The 15,712-nt window shown below is 46.4% G+C and overlaps 6 protein-coding genes across 6 annotated transcripts; 4 read left to right on the plus strand and 2 right to left on the minus strand.

Annotated features, from left to right (window-relative positions):
• Positions 1-1,353: 1,353 nt before the first annotated feature.
• EYB26_000304 (uncharacterized protein) lies at positions 1,354-2,952 on the plus strand (the record flags this gene model as incomplete). The annotated part of the gene is made up of 1 exon (XM_054259621.1): positions 1,354-2,952. The coding sequence occupies one exon, from the start codon at positions 1,354-1,356 to the stop codon at positions 2,950-2,952; it is 1,599 nt and encodes a 532-aa protein (XP_054115596.1).
• Positions 2,953-3,331: 379 nt separating this feature from the next.
• EYB26_000305 (uncharacterized protein) lies at positions 3,332-4,222 on the minus strand (the record flags this gene model as incomplete). The annotated part of the gene is made up of 4 exons (XM_054259622.1): positions 3,332-3,436; positions 3,499-3,616; positions 3,671-4,089; positions 4,151-4,222. The coding sequence occupies 4 exons, from the start codon at positions 4,220-4,222 to the stop codon at positions 3,332-3,334; spliced, it is 714 nt and encodes a 237-aa protein (XP_054115597.1).
• A 1,462-nt stretch (positions 4,223-5,684) lies between these two features.
• Positions 5,685-6,782, plus strand: EYB26_000306 (uncharacterized protein; the record flags this gene model as incomplete). The annotated part of the gene is made up of 2 exons (XM_054259623.1): positions 5,685-6,156; positions 6,214-6,782. 2 exons carry the CDS (start codon positions 5,685-5,687, stop codon positions 6,780-6,782), a joined length of 1,041 nt encoding a protein of 346 aa, XP_054115598.1.
• Positions 6,783-7,440: 658 nt separating this feature from the next.
• On the minus strand, positions 7,441-8,127 carry EYB26_000307 (uncharacterized protein; the record flags this gene model as incomplete). The annotated part of the gene is made up of 4 exons (XM_054259624.1): positions 7,441-7,476; positions 7,543-7,850; positions 7,908-8,020; positions 8,081-8,127. The coding sequence occupies 4 exons, from the start codon at positions 8,125-8,127 to the stop codon at positions 7,441-7,443; spliced, it is 504 nt and encodes a 167-aa protein (XP_054115599.1).
• A 1,210-nt stretch (positions 8,128-9,337) lies between these two features.
• On the plus strand, positions 9,338-10,113 carry EYB26_000308 (uncharacterized protein; the record flags this gene model as incomplete). Its single annotated transcript, XM_054259625.1, has 4 exons — positions 9,338-9,417; positions 9,468-9,806; positions 9,866-9,957; positions 10,034-10,113. The coding sequence occupies 4 exons, from the start codon at positions 9,338-9,340 to the stop codon at positions 10,111-10,113; spliced, it is 591 nt and encodes a 196-aa protein (XP_054115600.1).
• Positions 10,114-11,213: 1,100 nt separating this feature from the next.
• On the plus strand, positions 11,214-15,176 carry EYB26_000309 (uncharacterized protein; the record flags this gene model as incomplete). Its single annotated transcript, XM_054259626.1, has 5 exons — positions 11,214-11,800; positions 11,852-12,580; positions 12,629-14,544; positions 14,596-14,901; positions 14,950-15,176. The coding sequence occupies 5 exons, from the start codon at positions 11,214-11,216 to the stop codon at positions 15,174-15,176; spliced, it is 3,765 nt and encodes a 1,254-aa protein (XP_054115601.1).
• Positions 15,177-15,712: the final 536 nt, after the last annotated feature.

Consider the following 15,712-nt stretch of genomic DNA (forward strand, 5'->3'; position numbering starts at 1 on the left):
GGAGGCTGCACTGATCTTTTTTTATTTTGTTAGTACTCTGATCGCGGTAAATTTCCGGATGGACATCTGCCTTTTATGTTTTTACGCCATGTGAAATAAACGTGGGAATGGGGCGGCATCGTTTCTCGTCTCTTTTCGCCAAAATATTCGGGTGGCAGTCTGCGAATTGTTCGTTATCAAAATAATGCATCTGTTGTACGGTGGCTCTTTCGTGGTTCTTTGAGCGCTTCGGGCGGTTCTTGTGACATTTTATCCCCGGGTTACAGGTCGTTTGGTGCTTCAAGGACCTTTATGCACGGGATGCTGGTTATGGCATGGGTGGAATCAAAAGTTGCGGAATTAGCGGCATTTTGCTGATTTACTGTTACTTCTGCGTTTCGACTGGTCTGAAATTCTTCAGGTCCGAACATGATGTCGAATAAATCCGAATCTGTTTGATCCTTGTGTGGTGCGCGTGTGACTTTTTTGATTTTATGCTCACTTGTAATCCATGTTGTTCTTGTTTCTGGGTGGCTATCTGATTATTCTGTCTTGCGTTCGAGATTGCGTGTTTGTCTTAGATTTTTTACCCCTTGTTTGAGTGGATAACTGAGCACTTTATGTTTATGTATGGGCGGCTGTCTGATCAATCAATTCAACTTGTTCTATTATGGGTTCTATTATTCTCCCGGGAGGTGCAGTTGCAGTGTAGCATTCTAACACCTTGCACCTTCAATATAGATGAGATGATGCATCGACCGGGATGATCCCACAATCGACTCACAAGCAAATGCAAATACGTATTCCCATTTACACTGGTCACAGACTAGATATACGATGATTGGAATGATCCCCTAATTGCGAATACGGCCTCGCTGATACGGTTTGTTCCCAGCAAGCGGCCCGAACCGACTAGTCTGTACAGTAATAGCCCCCATTTAGTTTTGCTTTTTTTCTTTGTATTTTACGCTTCCTTGCCGCATGCGTCTGTAGTGGCGTACGGGGTCATTTTGGTATTTTGTATTTTGGTATCTTTTGTATTTTTTTGTATTTTGGTATTTCGTCGACGTATTTGTCTGTTTCTGTATTTTTATGGACATATATTGACTGCAAATTGAATAACCATGAAATATATTGACAATTAATTCGATATTCGCACTCAGTAAGCTGTTCAAGTCCATGGTCTTGGTTATGGGGTAGATACACAGCGCTATGATTTTAGTGCTTACCCTGACTGACTGAACTAGGGTAACAAGCTTGCAGTGGGTACGTCTCCACTTCAACACCACAGCTTCACTTCTGAATGAACCGGTTCAAACAGAAGCACCTCAACTCCATCCAAAGATGGAAGCGATACTATCTTGGTAATACGCCATGATACTGTGGCCCTATAGGCTGTTCATAACAATCGGGATATTGGGTGTTCTATTGGCATGGCTCGTAGTTCCCTTATTTAGGGAACAACAAGGCGATGGTTCTACTCCTACTAGCGGGACTATTAGCAGACTAGGCTTAATGGAAAACCCTCAACGCCTTCTCGATATTGACGACGCCTTGGTCTCAGACTCGAATCCAGCACGCAACGATGGAAGCCTTGACTACGAGCGCTGCGCAAGATTGCATAATTATTTAGTGGCCTATAGCTGGATGGCGTATCACCAACGAGATGCACAGGACTTGGTCGAGTTATTAATTCGTCCTTCTTTTTTTGAGCGTCCGCGTGATGACTCAGAGTTTCTCCGTGGCCGTCTGGACCCAGGACTAATTTCTTACCTGGAGTCAATCATCATGCCAAAGAAAGGACTCTCCTACTGGGTCGAGAATGTACAAGTCACGCCCTCAGATAAATATTTCTTCAGTGAGGATAATGACTTGGATGGCAAGGAGCGATTTGTTGTCCTGTACGGAAGCTGGCTTGAGCATGGTGGGCACAACGTAGGTCTAGTCTATGACCAACAGCGTCATCAGGTGGCTATGACGCTTGTCCAAGAGAATATCGAGAGTGTTGAACCTATTGATAAGCATCTGGATATGTGGGTTCCACTGGAGACTATGCTTACAAATTGGATTTATATGATTCGAATTGGGAAAGTCACTTCTGGTCCGGAGAGGGCGTGGGGCGATGGAGAGGGATCGCAACTTGGGGCGTGGATATGGCAGCCATATAGTCCCGCGCAAGTCGATAGTGCCGTTGCGGCGATCGAGAGGCTTTATGAAGCGATTGAAGCAAGAATGCCCTCTGGCTCATTATTACCTGTTATATCCGAGGCCGCGCCACTGCTGACTGATGAAGACCTCGATGCAGCATCTGTGCCGCAAAATTGCTTCATCCGCTCTGTCTTGACTAGAGTCAAAACTCCACGCTTCAAACATATCGCCCCGGGTCTTGAAATACCGCATGACGCTGCCAGATTTGTATCTCAGCAACAGTTTACAGGTCTGGAACCATCTCATGATGACGAAGGCAACAAGATCATTCCATCTGTCCTCATATTTGCGGCTGCAGATAAGCGGCGAACAGTCGGATTCAATAAAGAGATACGACGAACATTCGTCACCCCGAACGATCTCGAGCCCAACATCCTATACAAGGATGGTCATCCCATCCTAACAGGATTGTACAGTGAATATATCCGCCGAGGCGACTGCGATATTGCTGAAGAAGGCTTCCGTCTCTTACTGCCCTTCGGACTGAGATCTGATTACAGCGAGAGCGAGTATGCACCGAGGCGGAGTGATGGGAGCTTTGTGGATGCAGGATCCTACACGCAGCTTTTTCAGTTTGGAGGTTTCCATCCGTTTGGAAGGGAGTGGCGCGCCCAGAGATTGGAGAAGTTGATGGATCGGTGGCGTAAGCTTGTGGAGAGTGGGATATGGAGTGTTGGAAGGGAAGGGGTGCAGGGGAGTATTGATGTGTTTGCGGATGCGGAGAGAGGTGCTTGGAGGGATTATTGGATTGAGCCCGAGTGGTGAGCGTTCTGTTAGTTCTGTAGTATATCTATTCTCCAGAAATGGAGGGTAATGTAACCATATAGTTAAAGAGAATACGTGCATATCTTCTTTAGATGGATGCGAGGTATGAAATCCCAGCAATTGCTCATGAATCTATCCGACTCTCTGCTAAATGAATAACTATACATGCATAATCGAGAGTCAAAATGAATCTCGAAGGTCGTTACTACATGCTCTGGTCCCAGAAATTTACCACCACCACATGAGAATAGCCTTGTATCCATGTATATAATTAATCATTCATGAGTAACCCATTTGGAATTCCCTAAGTTTGTTATGAATTGAAACCCTTCACTTTCGAACACAGCTGTCGGTCATATGGATCGAGACAAGCCAGCGCTCATTTAGTTGGAGCAACAAGACCGAGTCGTTGCTCAATAATCTTTACGATATGAGTCCACTCCATCATGCCTCCAACACCAACATCTCCGCAAGCAAGGGATTTCTGAGGGGATCAGTCAGCAACTGTACGTCGTCAAATCAAAAGCAGTTCTGATATAATCATACCTCAATAGGTTTTAATACTTCAAACCATCCTTGATGTTCGAGATTTCCCGCATCAGCTTCAACGCCCCATTCTTTATCCAACACGAGAATCTGTTTCTTGGTAATCGGTTGCAACCACCTGGATAATCCCGATCAGTAAACAGTCAATTTTCTGATAATAAAGGCAACAAACATTGCTGCATTCATCGCAGGCGCCACCAATATCCTCTTCCTAGCACCTCCATCAACGAATCCAGAGGTATCCCAGGCTCGGATCACATTCGTCAACAAATTATCACTTATCCCATTGACAACTTTGGCCAATGTATTTGCGCTCAGCGGCGCCACGACCAGTATATGCGCCCATTTGCGCAGGTTGATGTGTAAGATCCCCGCGCCCCGTACCCAGGATTCAGTCATTTCGTCTTCATCTTGGTATACAGCTTCGACATTGGGTAGTTTAGCTATGGAGGCGATGGTGGGCTGTTCTGCGGATTGGCCCTGGAGGAAAAAAGAAGCAGATTTCGTGAGGATGACGCGTATCGAGAGGTTGGCATGATGTCGTAGCGCGGATATTATCAACGGTATTTTGATGGTAGCGACAGAGCCACTCTGTAAATGATCTGACGGTCAGTAAGACAATAATGAGTCCGTTCGGATCCAAGATGAATACCGCGGCTAGAAGGAGATGAGTTCGGCCATCATTTGTCGCGTTAGCGACGGCATCTGCGGGGTTGTTACCCATAGAGCTGATCTCCGACATCCTCCATCATCAACATCAATGTGATGACTAGAAACTTTTATTCGTGATTGTTGAAGAAATGAAAAGGTACAGCCGGAGGGGTCTTCTCTATCAGATCATTGATAAGCAGATACGCCTTATTAGGCCTAATTAGGTATAGTCCCCTGGCGGTGATCAATTGCGTCATTGCCATAGGCTTAGTTAAGGGTTAGCCCTAACTCCAGTGCATTCTTCAATGCTTCTATCTTTCTCCTTTCTTACTTCTAGATCATTTCTGTGCGGTTTCACTGTTTATTGTAGAGCTAATATACGCCTAATACAAGGGCTAGGACATCAATTCATTGAGTTTCCTTTGGAGAGTGCCCTACTTCCCACGAGAGACATGAACTGTTTATAACAGGATATAAAATCGCTTGAATTTGAATGAAGCGCGCGGATTGCGCATTCACTATTATCTCTTGGACTGGTTTCATAGGTAGTCTTCCCACCTCGCATGTCAAGCTTCTTCCTTCACAGCGAGAGCATGGATGTCTGCAGTCTAGCATCGTACACAAAACCTACATGGTCGAATCTGTAGAAACCATCCAACATTAATCCGGATCTGCACTGTAATAGACATCTTCTGTCACCGGCAGCTGAGGTATGCCGCACCCTTGTGGTTGGCATCTCAAAGTTTTGGCGAACTTGAATGCTCCCTTGTGCGCAAGATTCTTGTTTCTGGAACTCTTTAAAAATGTCGATATGACTCTACTCACGCAATGGCCCGGGTCACGTTTGAGGAATTGTATACAAGATGAAATCCATCGATCACGTCTTTGTCGCCTATGTTCACCACTCTCGTGATTCTGAGGTTAGTCATTGACATTGTACCTTTTCCCCGGACGAATGTTGCACAATTTTGTAACATAAGTAAGAAGCTAGAATAGTTCTTAGGAGAAACACGTTGAGGATTATGGCAAACCAATTGGCAGATTCCGGATGCGGGGGACCAGGCTAGTTAACCCTAAGACGCTTGGGTTTAGTCAATCACAATTCTCTTCTTCTATTTCTCACACTTAGAGTCTATAGCAACTTGAATACTATGTAGATAATCCGATGAGAACGAGGACTAGATCCATGTATGAGCTCTCCCGCCAGACGCCACCTTGGACATCAGCCAATGCCGACAGTTCTAAATGAGAGGCATTACCTAGATATAGGCATTCGTATATAAGGTCGTAACTGTTCACTTGCCTTAAATATTCAACTATAGTACCTAACATATAGTTCATGGATTAGTATTGGACTAATTTCCCGTCCCTTACAAAATAAAGCATAACCCACCATTCCACGCAGAGCATGTTGGTTCTTTACTGCGATCTAACGACCCGTTGAAACTCTGGTACAATGATGAACGATATGGGGCAGAAAATTGCGATGATATGAAGAGATTGGAGGGACAAGGAAATCAGAAAATGCCGTCAAAATGCAGCGTGATCTGCGCTTCCGAACAGTGACAGGCGGTGAAATTCGACGACGACTACATTGGGGGTCCTTTTTCACCAACCTTGAAGGTTTCGAGGAAGTCAAGGTTACGGATTTCAGCGTTTTTCGACCTTATTTTAAGAATACAAAGCTCTTTACCGAAGCAGATGAGGAAGGAGCTAGTGTTGTTATTTGTACTGGCAAGATAAAGCACGTTCGCAGCAGCTTTTTGCATGAATTTGAATATCTCAAGTCTTTGGTTGAGCCCGACAGAGTAAAGGATATCAAGATGTCACTAAGTTCTCTTGAGCTGTACCACCTCATTTACAAGCAAGGCTATGCTTACCCGAGTTCCGTCTACGCCTCGGACGATGAGTACTTTGCTGATCTCGCCGTGGCTTTCCGAGAAGAAGTCAAAATACTGTACAAGGCAGGCTTGAGAAACCTCCAGATAGATGACCCAAGTTTGACATGTAAGCTTACCATCTTCTGCTCTGCAATTATCACATCAGCGTACTGACTCACTATAGATTTCTGTGATCCGGACGTTCACCAAGGCTGGGCACAAGATAAACTGAATTCTCGGACCAGTTCTCAGCAAATTGATGCATATATCAAGCTGATTAACGACTCGATACAGAACTTCCCAGACGATATACATTTCTCTTTTCATTTATGCACGGGTGACTTCAAGAGTGGACACTGGGCGAGCGGCGGATACGATTTGATTGCCACAAAGCTTTTCAAGAACTGTAGCGTCGATACTTTTTACCTGGAATTTGACACTGGGTGTTCTGGAGGATTTGAGCCATTGAAGAAATTACCTATCGACAAGCGTGTTGTGCTTGGTCTTATTACGAGTCAGACAGGCGAGCTTGAAGATTTGAGGAATTTACAGCGCGGCGTCAGGGAAGCAGCCAAGTTTATGGCTGAAGGAAGTGGTCAGACGGAAGCAGAGGCTGTGCAAAGAATTAGCGTTAGTCCTCAGTGTGGGTTTGCTAGTGCTAATGTTGGACACCGTATCACCAAGGAGGATGTGATTCGAAAGCTGCAATTAGTACGGGAGTTGGCGGACACCGTTTGGCCTGGTGAACCCTGACTGCATATGCCTATTATATCATTTTCGATTGTTAAGCGCACTAGTATCGAGGTAGCCTACAACATCATCACATTCTAATACAAAAATGACCATGTATCTCTCTTAGCTCTATCTAGGTGACGTTTAGTTCTAGCGCAACAACTAGGTAATAGACCTAAGAGCAAATCTCCTTTATGTGAAAGATCGTATCAATCTGGACGTCAGTATAATAGTACATTCGAGCACGTGGCTGGCTTTACTTAGGGTACAAGTTTGGTTGTCAGTCGCCCAGGTAGTGGTGGAATATCGAGTATACGGTTATGGGGACATCGGCGTAGTTTTCATCAATAATGTTTCATATCCAGAATGGTTTTGATATGCGATCTTTTTCAGCGTCTCGGCGTACGTCCCGATTCTTGGTAGCCCTAATCCTGATGCCATCGATACGTCCATGACTATAATATAGTCTCTAGGTTGAATTATAAGAACGACCTACAGGAACTCTTGATGGGGGGGAGTGACAAAAGATATTGACGAATTCTATATCTATCACTCTAGTCTATCTCTAGCAATTGATCTAAAACAAAGGAAAGGTCATTATTCCGCTTGTCCAAAAATCGCTCATCATCAGCGAAGAGATCGACACGGATACGCTAGCAAGTCAAGTCATGAGAAGAATTTAAAGAGCCTTGAGGATAGACTCGGCGTCGGTAACCTGTTTTCAAGAAAAGACGATGGTTAGTAACCTCAAGTAGTTTAGCAAAGCATGCGAAAAGCTCACCTCGAGGACGTTCTTAGAGCGCTCCTTCTTAGCGAAGATGACCTTGCCGTGGTCAATGACGATGGCGTAACGGTAAGTACGACCCTCCTCATCAGCCCAGCCAATGCTCTTGGAGAACTTGGCGTCGGGGTCAGACAAGAAGAGAATATCGTCACCAGTGACGGCGTTGGCCTTGCCCCAGGCGCTCATGACGTAGGCATCGTTGTAGGCGAGAACGGCAACAACATCAACACCCTTGGCCCTCAACGCGGAGAGGTTCTCAATGTATCCGGGAACGTGGGCGGCTGAGCAGACAGGAGTAAAGGCACCTGACAGACAGAAGTATTAGGACATAGCTTTCGATTCAGAGTGTGACTGGGGCTTACCAGGCAAGGCGAAGACGACAACCTTCTTGTCGGCCCACTCCTTGGAAGCGTTATAGTTGATGGGGATACCGCAAGACTTGATGTCACCCTGCTCCTCAGCCCAAGGGATGTAGCTATCGATCGAAGGATTAGTGCCGATGTACAGACGGAGGATCGGCAAGAAGCACACTCACGAGAAGACAACGTCCTCGGGGAACTGGTCACCTTGCTGGAGAGACATTGTGAAGGTATGTGGTGTTGAGGGGTTGTTGGATTGGGAAGGATAGAACGAGATGAGGTGGTGTGAGGGGTTGTTATCAGATCATATAAATGTCACGGAGGCGGGCGGCACAATAGATATGTCATGGGCTTATATATACTTATATATGCTCGTCCAGGTACTCGGGGGTACCTTGGTTGGCCATTGCCCACCGAGATTGTTGTGGGTACATGGTACGATCGCCTGATAAGCCATCGCCGAGCCCGACTGCCGTCTTTTTCACCGCATTACCCATTGGCCGGTTCTCGCCAGGAACAATGAAATGCGATTCGATGCTCATTCTGATAGGCGTACCAGACGGCAATTGTCAATTTCGTCCATTGTTTTGGTCACACAGGAAGGCACGCCCATATGCGCAGTCGGTATCGCAACAGTCAAAAGAGGAGCCGATGTTGGATCCGACCCGAGCCAGAACGTCGAGGTGACTAATCTGGGGCCCCTAGACCGAGCATGACAAATCCGCGATGGCCCAATTGCACCAGACCAGACCACTCGAGGGAGAGCGGCCAAGGGCAGGGCGTGGAACAGTAGGCCGAAACAGATCGAATTCACCAGAATCAAAGATAAAAAAACCAGCGATCTCGGCGGGGAGTTTCCGAGTCGACTGGGGCGTTACCCCTCCACTAGCGGAAAATCGACACGTTTGTTGACTCGCCAGTGACGCGTGGCCACGTGATGTGCGGCGCACTTGATGCCGAATTCGGAAGGACCTGAGGATGAGTTGCATGAGGTGATGCGCCACGGTTCTACCGTCATCCGATGCCATCCACTTTGTACCTTTGCTCTGTGCATGAGCAGCATGGCCAAGTCAGAGAGCGAATACTCCTTAGATTGAGAGGAGGAGTACAGAGTACAACATATAACAACCACAAAACAATGCACGTACATTGAAGTATGTGATTGGCGGTTTAGATCTTCCTAAACGAGCTGTTAGTTAGTTAGCGGGTAAATTTACTAAATTACTACGTAGTACGTACGTACTCATCCGCCAATAATCTCACACCTGCACTTGCCACAACAGGCAATTAGTGGGACTCAACTGAATAAGCTCATCTTCCAGATGCGTCATCCTTCCCTCAACCTCCGTATGTTGGTTGTTGCCTACTCCAGTAGCGAGTATATAAGCAGACAATTGGTTGGAAACGGAAGGAGACAACTATCGCTAGGTATCATGGCTGACATCAAACCCCCATTCACCGCAGAAACTGCCCGTAAAAAGGTCAAGGCGGCTCAAGACTTATGGAACACCCAGTACGCGCTCCCAGAAGAAAACGAAAGTAACAGAGGCTGACATCTTGCAGAGACCCTGAACGAGTATCCAAAGCATACACCCCTGACACAGTCTGGCGCAACCGGGACTCCTTCCTTCAAGGCACAGAAGAAGTCAAAGCCTTCCTCATCAAAAAATGGCAGAAGGAAAAGTCCTACCGGCTCCGCAAAGAACTCTTTGCATTTACTGACAACCGCATCGCAGTACAGTTTTGGTACGAGTACCAAGACTCTAGCGATGGGATGAAATGGAAGAGATGCTATGGTCTGGAAGATTGGACGTTTGACTATGAGACGGGGAAGATGCGGAAGCGCCAGATGTCGGGGAACGATCTTGTTTTAGGGCCCGGTGGGAACGGGGAAGGTCGATGGTTTGTGGACGGGGCAGATGTTGAGCAGGCTGAGATTACTGAGCAGCATTGGTAACCAGTACCGTAATCACGTGTGTTGCAAGGGATGCCATCTCGTCAGTCCCGATTGTTCTGCATGGGAGAGCAGGCTATGCCGCATTGGGTAGTTTGTGTGAGCCGAAATAACCTCATATTGTCCAACTATGTACATGTCTTCAAGATGATTCTTAATTAATAGACTACTGCAGTAGTTATAGTACTCTCGTTTTATACGAATGACACCTTAGCCCGATTGCCCTCCATCGGTCAATGTTGTTACGCGCTATGATCTGAATTTTGGCCAGGAAGGGATAGGAATGCATGCACGCGACTCGACACCACCATACAACAAACACCGGCCAATACGATTCCCCAAATAAACATAGGTGTACAATAACGGACCTCCTAGAACAAACCAGTGCTTCTCAACCAATCTGCCTCTTCATTGCATGAATGCCTCCTCGGCCGAGACCTGTGAGATCATCATGCCTGAAGTGGAATGTTTGCAAGAGAATTTAGCTAGTCGTCGATTGAGTGATATCAGGGCAATATTGATGATTGGCAAATGCAATCTTTCGACGTGACCGTGGAATGAAAGTTATTGCCCACAATACTTGACATTATTCGAGCATCAGGCTGACTAGATTGATGATATGCTATTCAAACACGTACCACCGTCGACGAGATGATAAAAATATATTGGCAATACCAAAAACCTCCAAGCGAGAGGTCTTTTCGCAATGTTAGGTAAGAATACGTCAGGTCCCTAGAATAATAATTGTGTGGTGTGGTGTGGAAAAGGGAAACAACCAGGGGATGCACATTCCTCAAAAACAAGGTAGGAATGGGCGCGGGGTCAACAACAAACCTCACTCCTCCTCTGGTCCCATTCTTCCTTCAGGTTTGCTCGTCAAGGTCCATTGTGTGGTCGCTATCCATCATGCTGGGTCTGGCTACCTCCTGGTGTCTCTTCCTTCTCTTTCATTTGTAACAACCAGCACGGCAACACTGTCAAGCTGTCTATAGACACCGTCATTCGCTCTCATGTCACATTCGCTTCTATAGCTTTCACACTCATTATTACTCTTCACTCTCTTTTTGTGCTTTTCTTTATTCGCTTTTTCTCCCTTGACTTTGCACTTCTGACTGACTTATAGAATCCCTATAATCCATATCTGACCATTGAATTGTGTTGAACTGATTGATATCGAACAACACTGGCCAACACCTACGACTTGCGGGAACAAAGAAGAGATTTTTTACGCCCTGACGGACCACCATCGCTAGACAGGACTATACAGGCCAAGCTCAATTGGAATGATATCGAGCCTTTGGATCCTCGACTGCGCTGTTTAGTCGCGATTTGGAGACTTGACTGCAACATACGCCATGGATGGTGCAGGAAATCGCTCTGCACAGGGTAGACAGCCTCTGACTGACGCAGCTGCTCGATTAAATCATGGCCCGACGATTATAACGCCTGGGGTCAATGGAACAACACCCCATCATGAACGTCTCAAGTCAATTGAAACTACACAACCTCAGGTCCCTCACAATTCACCAGTGGTGGTCGCCGATACGGCACGGCTCTCTGTAACTACCGACTCACCAGGTACTTCGAATCGAAATTCAGCAATATCGACCACTTCGACAGCGTCAGGAAAAGGAAAACTAAAGACGCACGTAGGGCCATGGCAATTGGGAAGAACACTGGGAAAAGGCGCCACTGGCCGGGTCAGACTGGCTAAGCATGCGGTGACCGGACAGGCTGCCGCAATTAAAATCGTGTCGAAGAAATCTGCCGCCATGGTTCAAAGCGAAAGCATAGCTGCAATGGATAGGAATGCCTCTCTTTTAGGAGACCAGGCTACACGGCCGATGCCTTTTGGAATTGAGCGAGAGGTGGTGATCATGAAGTTGATAGAACATCCTAACGTTATCGACCTGTACGATATCTGGGAGAATCGAGGTGACCTGTAAGTCGAAGGCAAATACCACTGCTCTAACTTGGTTGCTTACGATAATAGCTATCTTGTTCTTGAATATGTCGAAGGTGGCGAGTTGTTCGACTATGTATCGACCCACGGCCCTCTCCCGGAAGAAGAAGCGGTTCGATTCTTTCGACAGATAATCTCCGGTCTTGCATATTGCCATAGATTCAACATATGTCATCGCGATCTGAAACCCGAAAACATACTCTTGGATCCGAATCATAACATCAAATTGGCGGATTTTGGAATGGCTGCTCTACAACCGGCTGGCCATTGGCTTAATACATCATGTGGAAGTCCTCACTATGCCGCACCGGAAATTATCTACGGTCGAAGGTATCGTGGTGATAAAGCTGATATTTGGAGTTGCGGAATCATACTCTTTGCATTGTTGACTGGCTTCTTGCCGTTTGATGGTGGCGATTTATCGAATACTTTACATTTGGTGAAGAAGGGAAATTATCATATACCAACGTGGCTGTCTGTAGAGGCAGCTGATATGATCCAGAGGATCCTACAAAAAAGGCCAGAGGATCGAATCAGCATACAAAGCATGTTCAACCACCCCCTTCTCAAGAAATATGAGATTTTACATCAAGCAATGTCCCAACATCAACTTGGGCCTCCACCGCCTCTATCAGCCAAAGATTGTGGTCCAGCCGTAGCCTCTCGTGCCGATATTGATCTGGAGCTACTTCGAAGTCTCCAGACTTTATGGCACAGTGCCAATACAGAAAGTCTGATAGAGCGGCTTCTATCTCAAGAGTCAGTATCATCCCTTCTGATCAGTTTCAGTATTCTAACTAGATACAGGCCGAACCACGAGAAAATGTTCTATAATGCCCTCATCAAATTTCGCGACGAACAGTTGGAAAACTATCATGGCCCACCTCTTGAATACTCAGCAAGTGACTATCACCACATATCTCGGCCACCTGCTGCCACGAGGGCAGTGGCAAAGCACTCTAAGAATGGTCGACTCCAAGGACATGCACGTCGTCGATCTCAGTTTTCCATCTTGACTGAAACAAGCCGGCGCAGTAATAGTGGAAGAGAGCCAGAATCATCTGCCAGCTATGATCCATTCAGAGCCTCTCGAACTCCGGTGGCTACGTCTACTGTGCAATATGCGACTGTTACCATCCATCGAGATGATAATGTTCACAAAAAACCGGAGGATGTACTTGTGGAAGTGCACGACGATACTGCTGTTCTTCCTTCCTCGCCTCCAAGGGCAGATGTCATTCCAAGCTCTTCCGTTGAAATCATCCAATGGAATAGAAAGAAGAAAGCACAACGCTCGTTTCACTCAAGAAGCTCTTTAGCCACGTCTCGTCGTGGGTACAGTCCTGCACCTCAACACCGAGCTAGATATAGACGGAATGTATCCTTTCGCCATATCAGGAACAAATCTGGTGGAGGTTCCTCAGCAAAGTCAGCGGGAGACTATGCCAAATCGCAGGGCTCTATCGTAGATTTGCTCGTCAACGAGAAGAGCTCCAATCTACTTGCTGCTACGCCATCTTCTGTCCGAATGAGCAGTCCCGTGCTCCCAGCGCAACCTGCTGTCGTTCGCACTTCAGATGTTGTCGCTAGTCTAGATCAGGATCTCTTAGTGAGGAAGATCCGGGATAATTTCTGGGGAGAAGAAACAAGAAAGGTCTCTCACGAGTTCAGTCAAATCTGCGAGGAAGCCTTCAACAGGTCATCAGTATCTACTGGACACACAGCTGTTAGCACTGCGACTACCGCCACATCCATGTCTATACATGAAGAGGCAGCGGAAAAGTCTCAAGTAGGGGAAAGCAGAGAGGCATTAGACAAGATTGCTGATCTGCCGGCATCTTACACTGTGAAAGAACTTGCCGAAACCCGTCGCAAACTGATAGAGCACTCTACGAAGGCCGAAGCTGCAGGTTTGCCAGACTACCTGGGTGAAGTCATAGCCCATCTTGATCGACTGATTGAACAAGATATTGCGCGCAGCAAGGCTAAATCTGAGTTCGTTGCTGAAAATTCAAATAGGCGTACACTGTCTGAACCACTTACCAAACCTGTTGCAGATACGGGTTATTTGCCTTCCATTTCTGAAGAGATATTCACTCCGTTGGAGACATCCAGTGGTTATGATTTAGAGCGTGTTGACCACCACGCTACACCTGAGCCATCTCCCAGAGTCTCGCAAAATCTCGAAGCAAAATCTACTATCAGAGTAGTCCCAAAAGACTCTTCCTTTCCCGCCATTGAAGACATCAAGCCCTTGACAATACGAAAAAGAAGCGCTGTTACAGAAGCCCCTGTTCTGGTTTGCAAATCGCGCCACAGTTCGGCTAGTTCTGTTATTCATGTTCGCAAGCAAGGTGTTCCATCCGAACAACGAACAAGCAGCAACTCTGTCGCAACTAGTTTACGATATAACTCACAGAGTCCGATGGTCTTGGAGACTATATCGGAAAGTTCGGATTCGCGTAGGTCCAGTGCTAAGCCATCCAACGAGAAGAAGTGGTCGTGGTTCGGTAAACACAAACCCCACGTGCATGAAGAAAACTCTCAGGAAGCGACCTTACCGAGTGTAAAGGCAGCACCGGCTGGTTCGGTCAGTATCGAAGCGCGTATAGATACGGAAGAAAAGGTCCCCAGAAAAGCATCTGGAGAAAAGTCTCGTTCTAGCTTCCTGAAGATTTTTAGCAAGAAAAAAGCAGACAAGACGGACAGCGACAGCCTTACAGGTAAGCAAACGAGCCGAAATCAAGTCAGAATAGGATACTAACACGATATAGGAGAGTCGTCTCATGAACAAGAAGATACTCATGGCCAGATTGAATCCGACGATCCTTCACTTAGCCATGTTCCAATTCCTTATACCAATCGTCGCACACGTGGACCATCAGGTGCTAATCAAAACTGGTTTGCACGGTTTTTCCATGTCAAACCTGCTATACGAACCATAGCATTCAAAATACCTAAAGCGAAGATTCGTAAGGAGGTTTACAGAACGTTTCTTGAGTGGAAAGTCTACGGAATGGACAACGTATCCCTCGACAGGGCCAAGAATGTGGTCCGCGGGCGTGTTTGCGAGTCAAATCGTAAGTCTCCTTTCTCATGATTTGTGACAAAAGCTAACATTGATGCAGATCTCAATCTACGTCCGGTCGAATTCTCAGCGGAGTTCTTCACGGTGCTCGAACATGGGCGACACGCCAATCTTAGTCTCGTTCGCTTCCGTCAAGAGCGCGGTGCAGCCTCCTCTTTTCACAAAGTCGTTGATATCTTGGAGTTGACCTTGAAGCGGCGGTCATTCATCGTTGAAGATCCAGTGCGATCGAAAAAGATGATAAAAATTCTGGATAATATACCTTAGGTGCATGTCTCGTATTTCATATATGTCAAGTCCCTCCTTTCTGAACATTGTTCACATCGAAGATAGTTTTACTGCCTACTTTACAGTTTCACTTCACTTCTTGTCATTCTTTTGATAATCACTGCATTGTGCTGGTCAGTTGTTTGAGCTATTTTGGGGTACTTGTTACTCGGTCTTTCGTTGATTCCTCTTCTTTGACCTTTGTTCGCTACCTCGATATTGAGTTTATTAAAGCTATTGTATTAATAATGTTAAAGCTTAACTCATTATATCCATGTGGGGATGCCTGAGAAATCCGACAACTACATGTTGAGGGGGAAACCCATGGCGCCGCAGACGTGACCCTCGGATGAAAACCCTCCGGAGTTGTTCTAAAGCTATCATTATATAGTGATTGATGTGTAGTCTCTGGTCAATTCTCTTCTTATTTGGCTATCAGCTAGGAGAGCAAGCTCGCTTCTGCCTCTCGCAGGGCCTCTGAGCGTTTCTGTGGCCATATCAACTGTTCCCCAAACACAGTATCAGCTCTGAAGTCG

This window comes from Talaromyces marneffei, chromosome 1 (genome assembly GCF_009556855.1).
Source record: "Talaromyces marneffei chromosome 1, complete sequence".
Classification (NCBI taxonomy): domain Eukaryota; kingdom Fungi; phylum Ascomycota; class Eurotiomycetes; order Eurotiales; family Trichocomaceae; genus Talaromyces; species Talaromyces marneffei.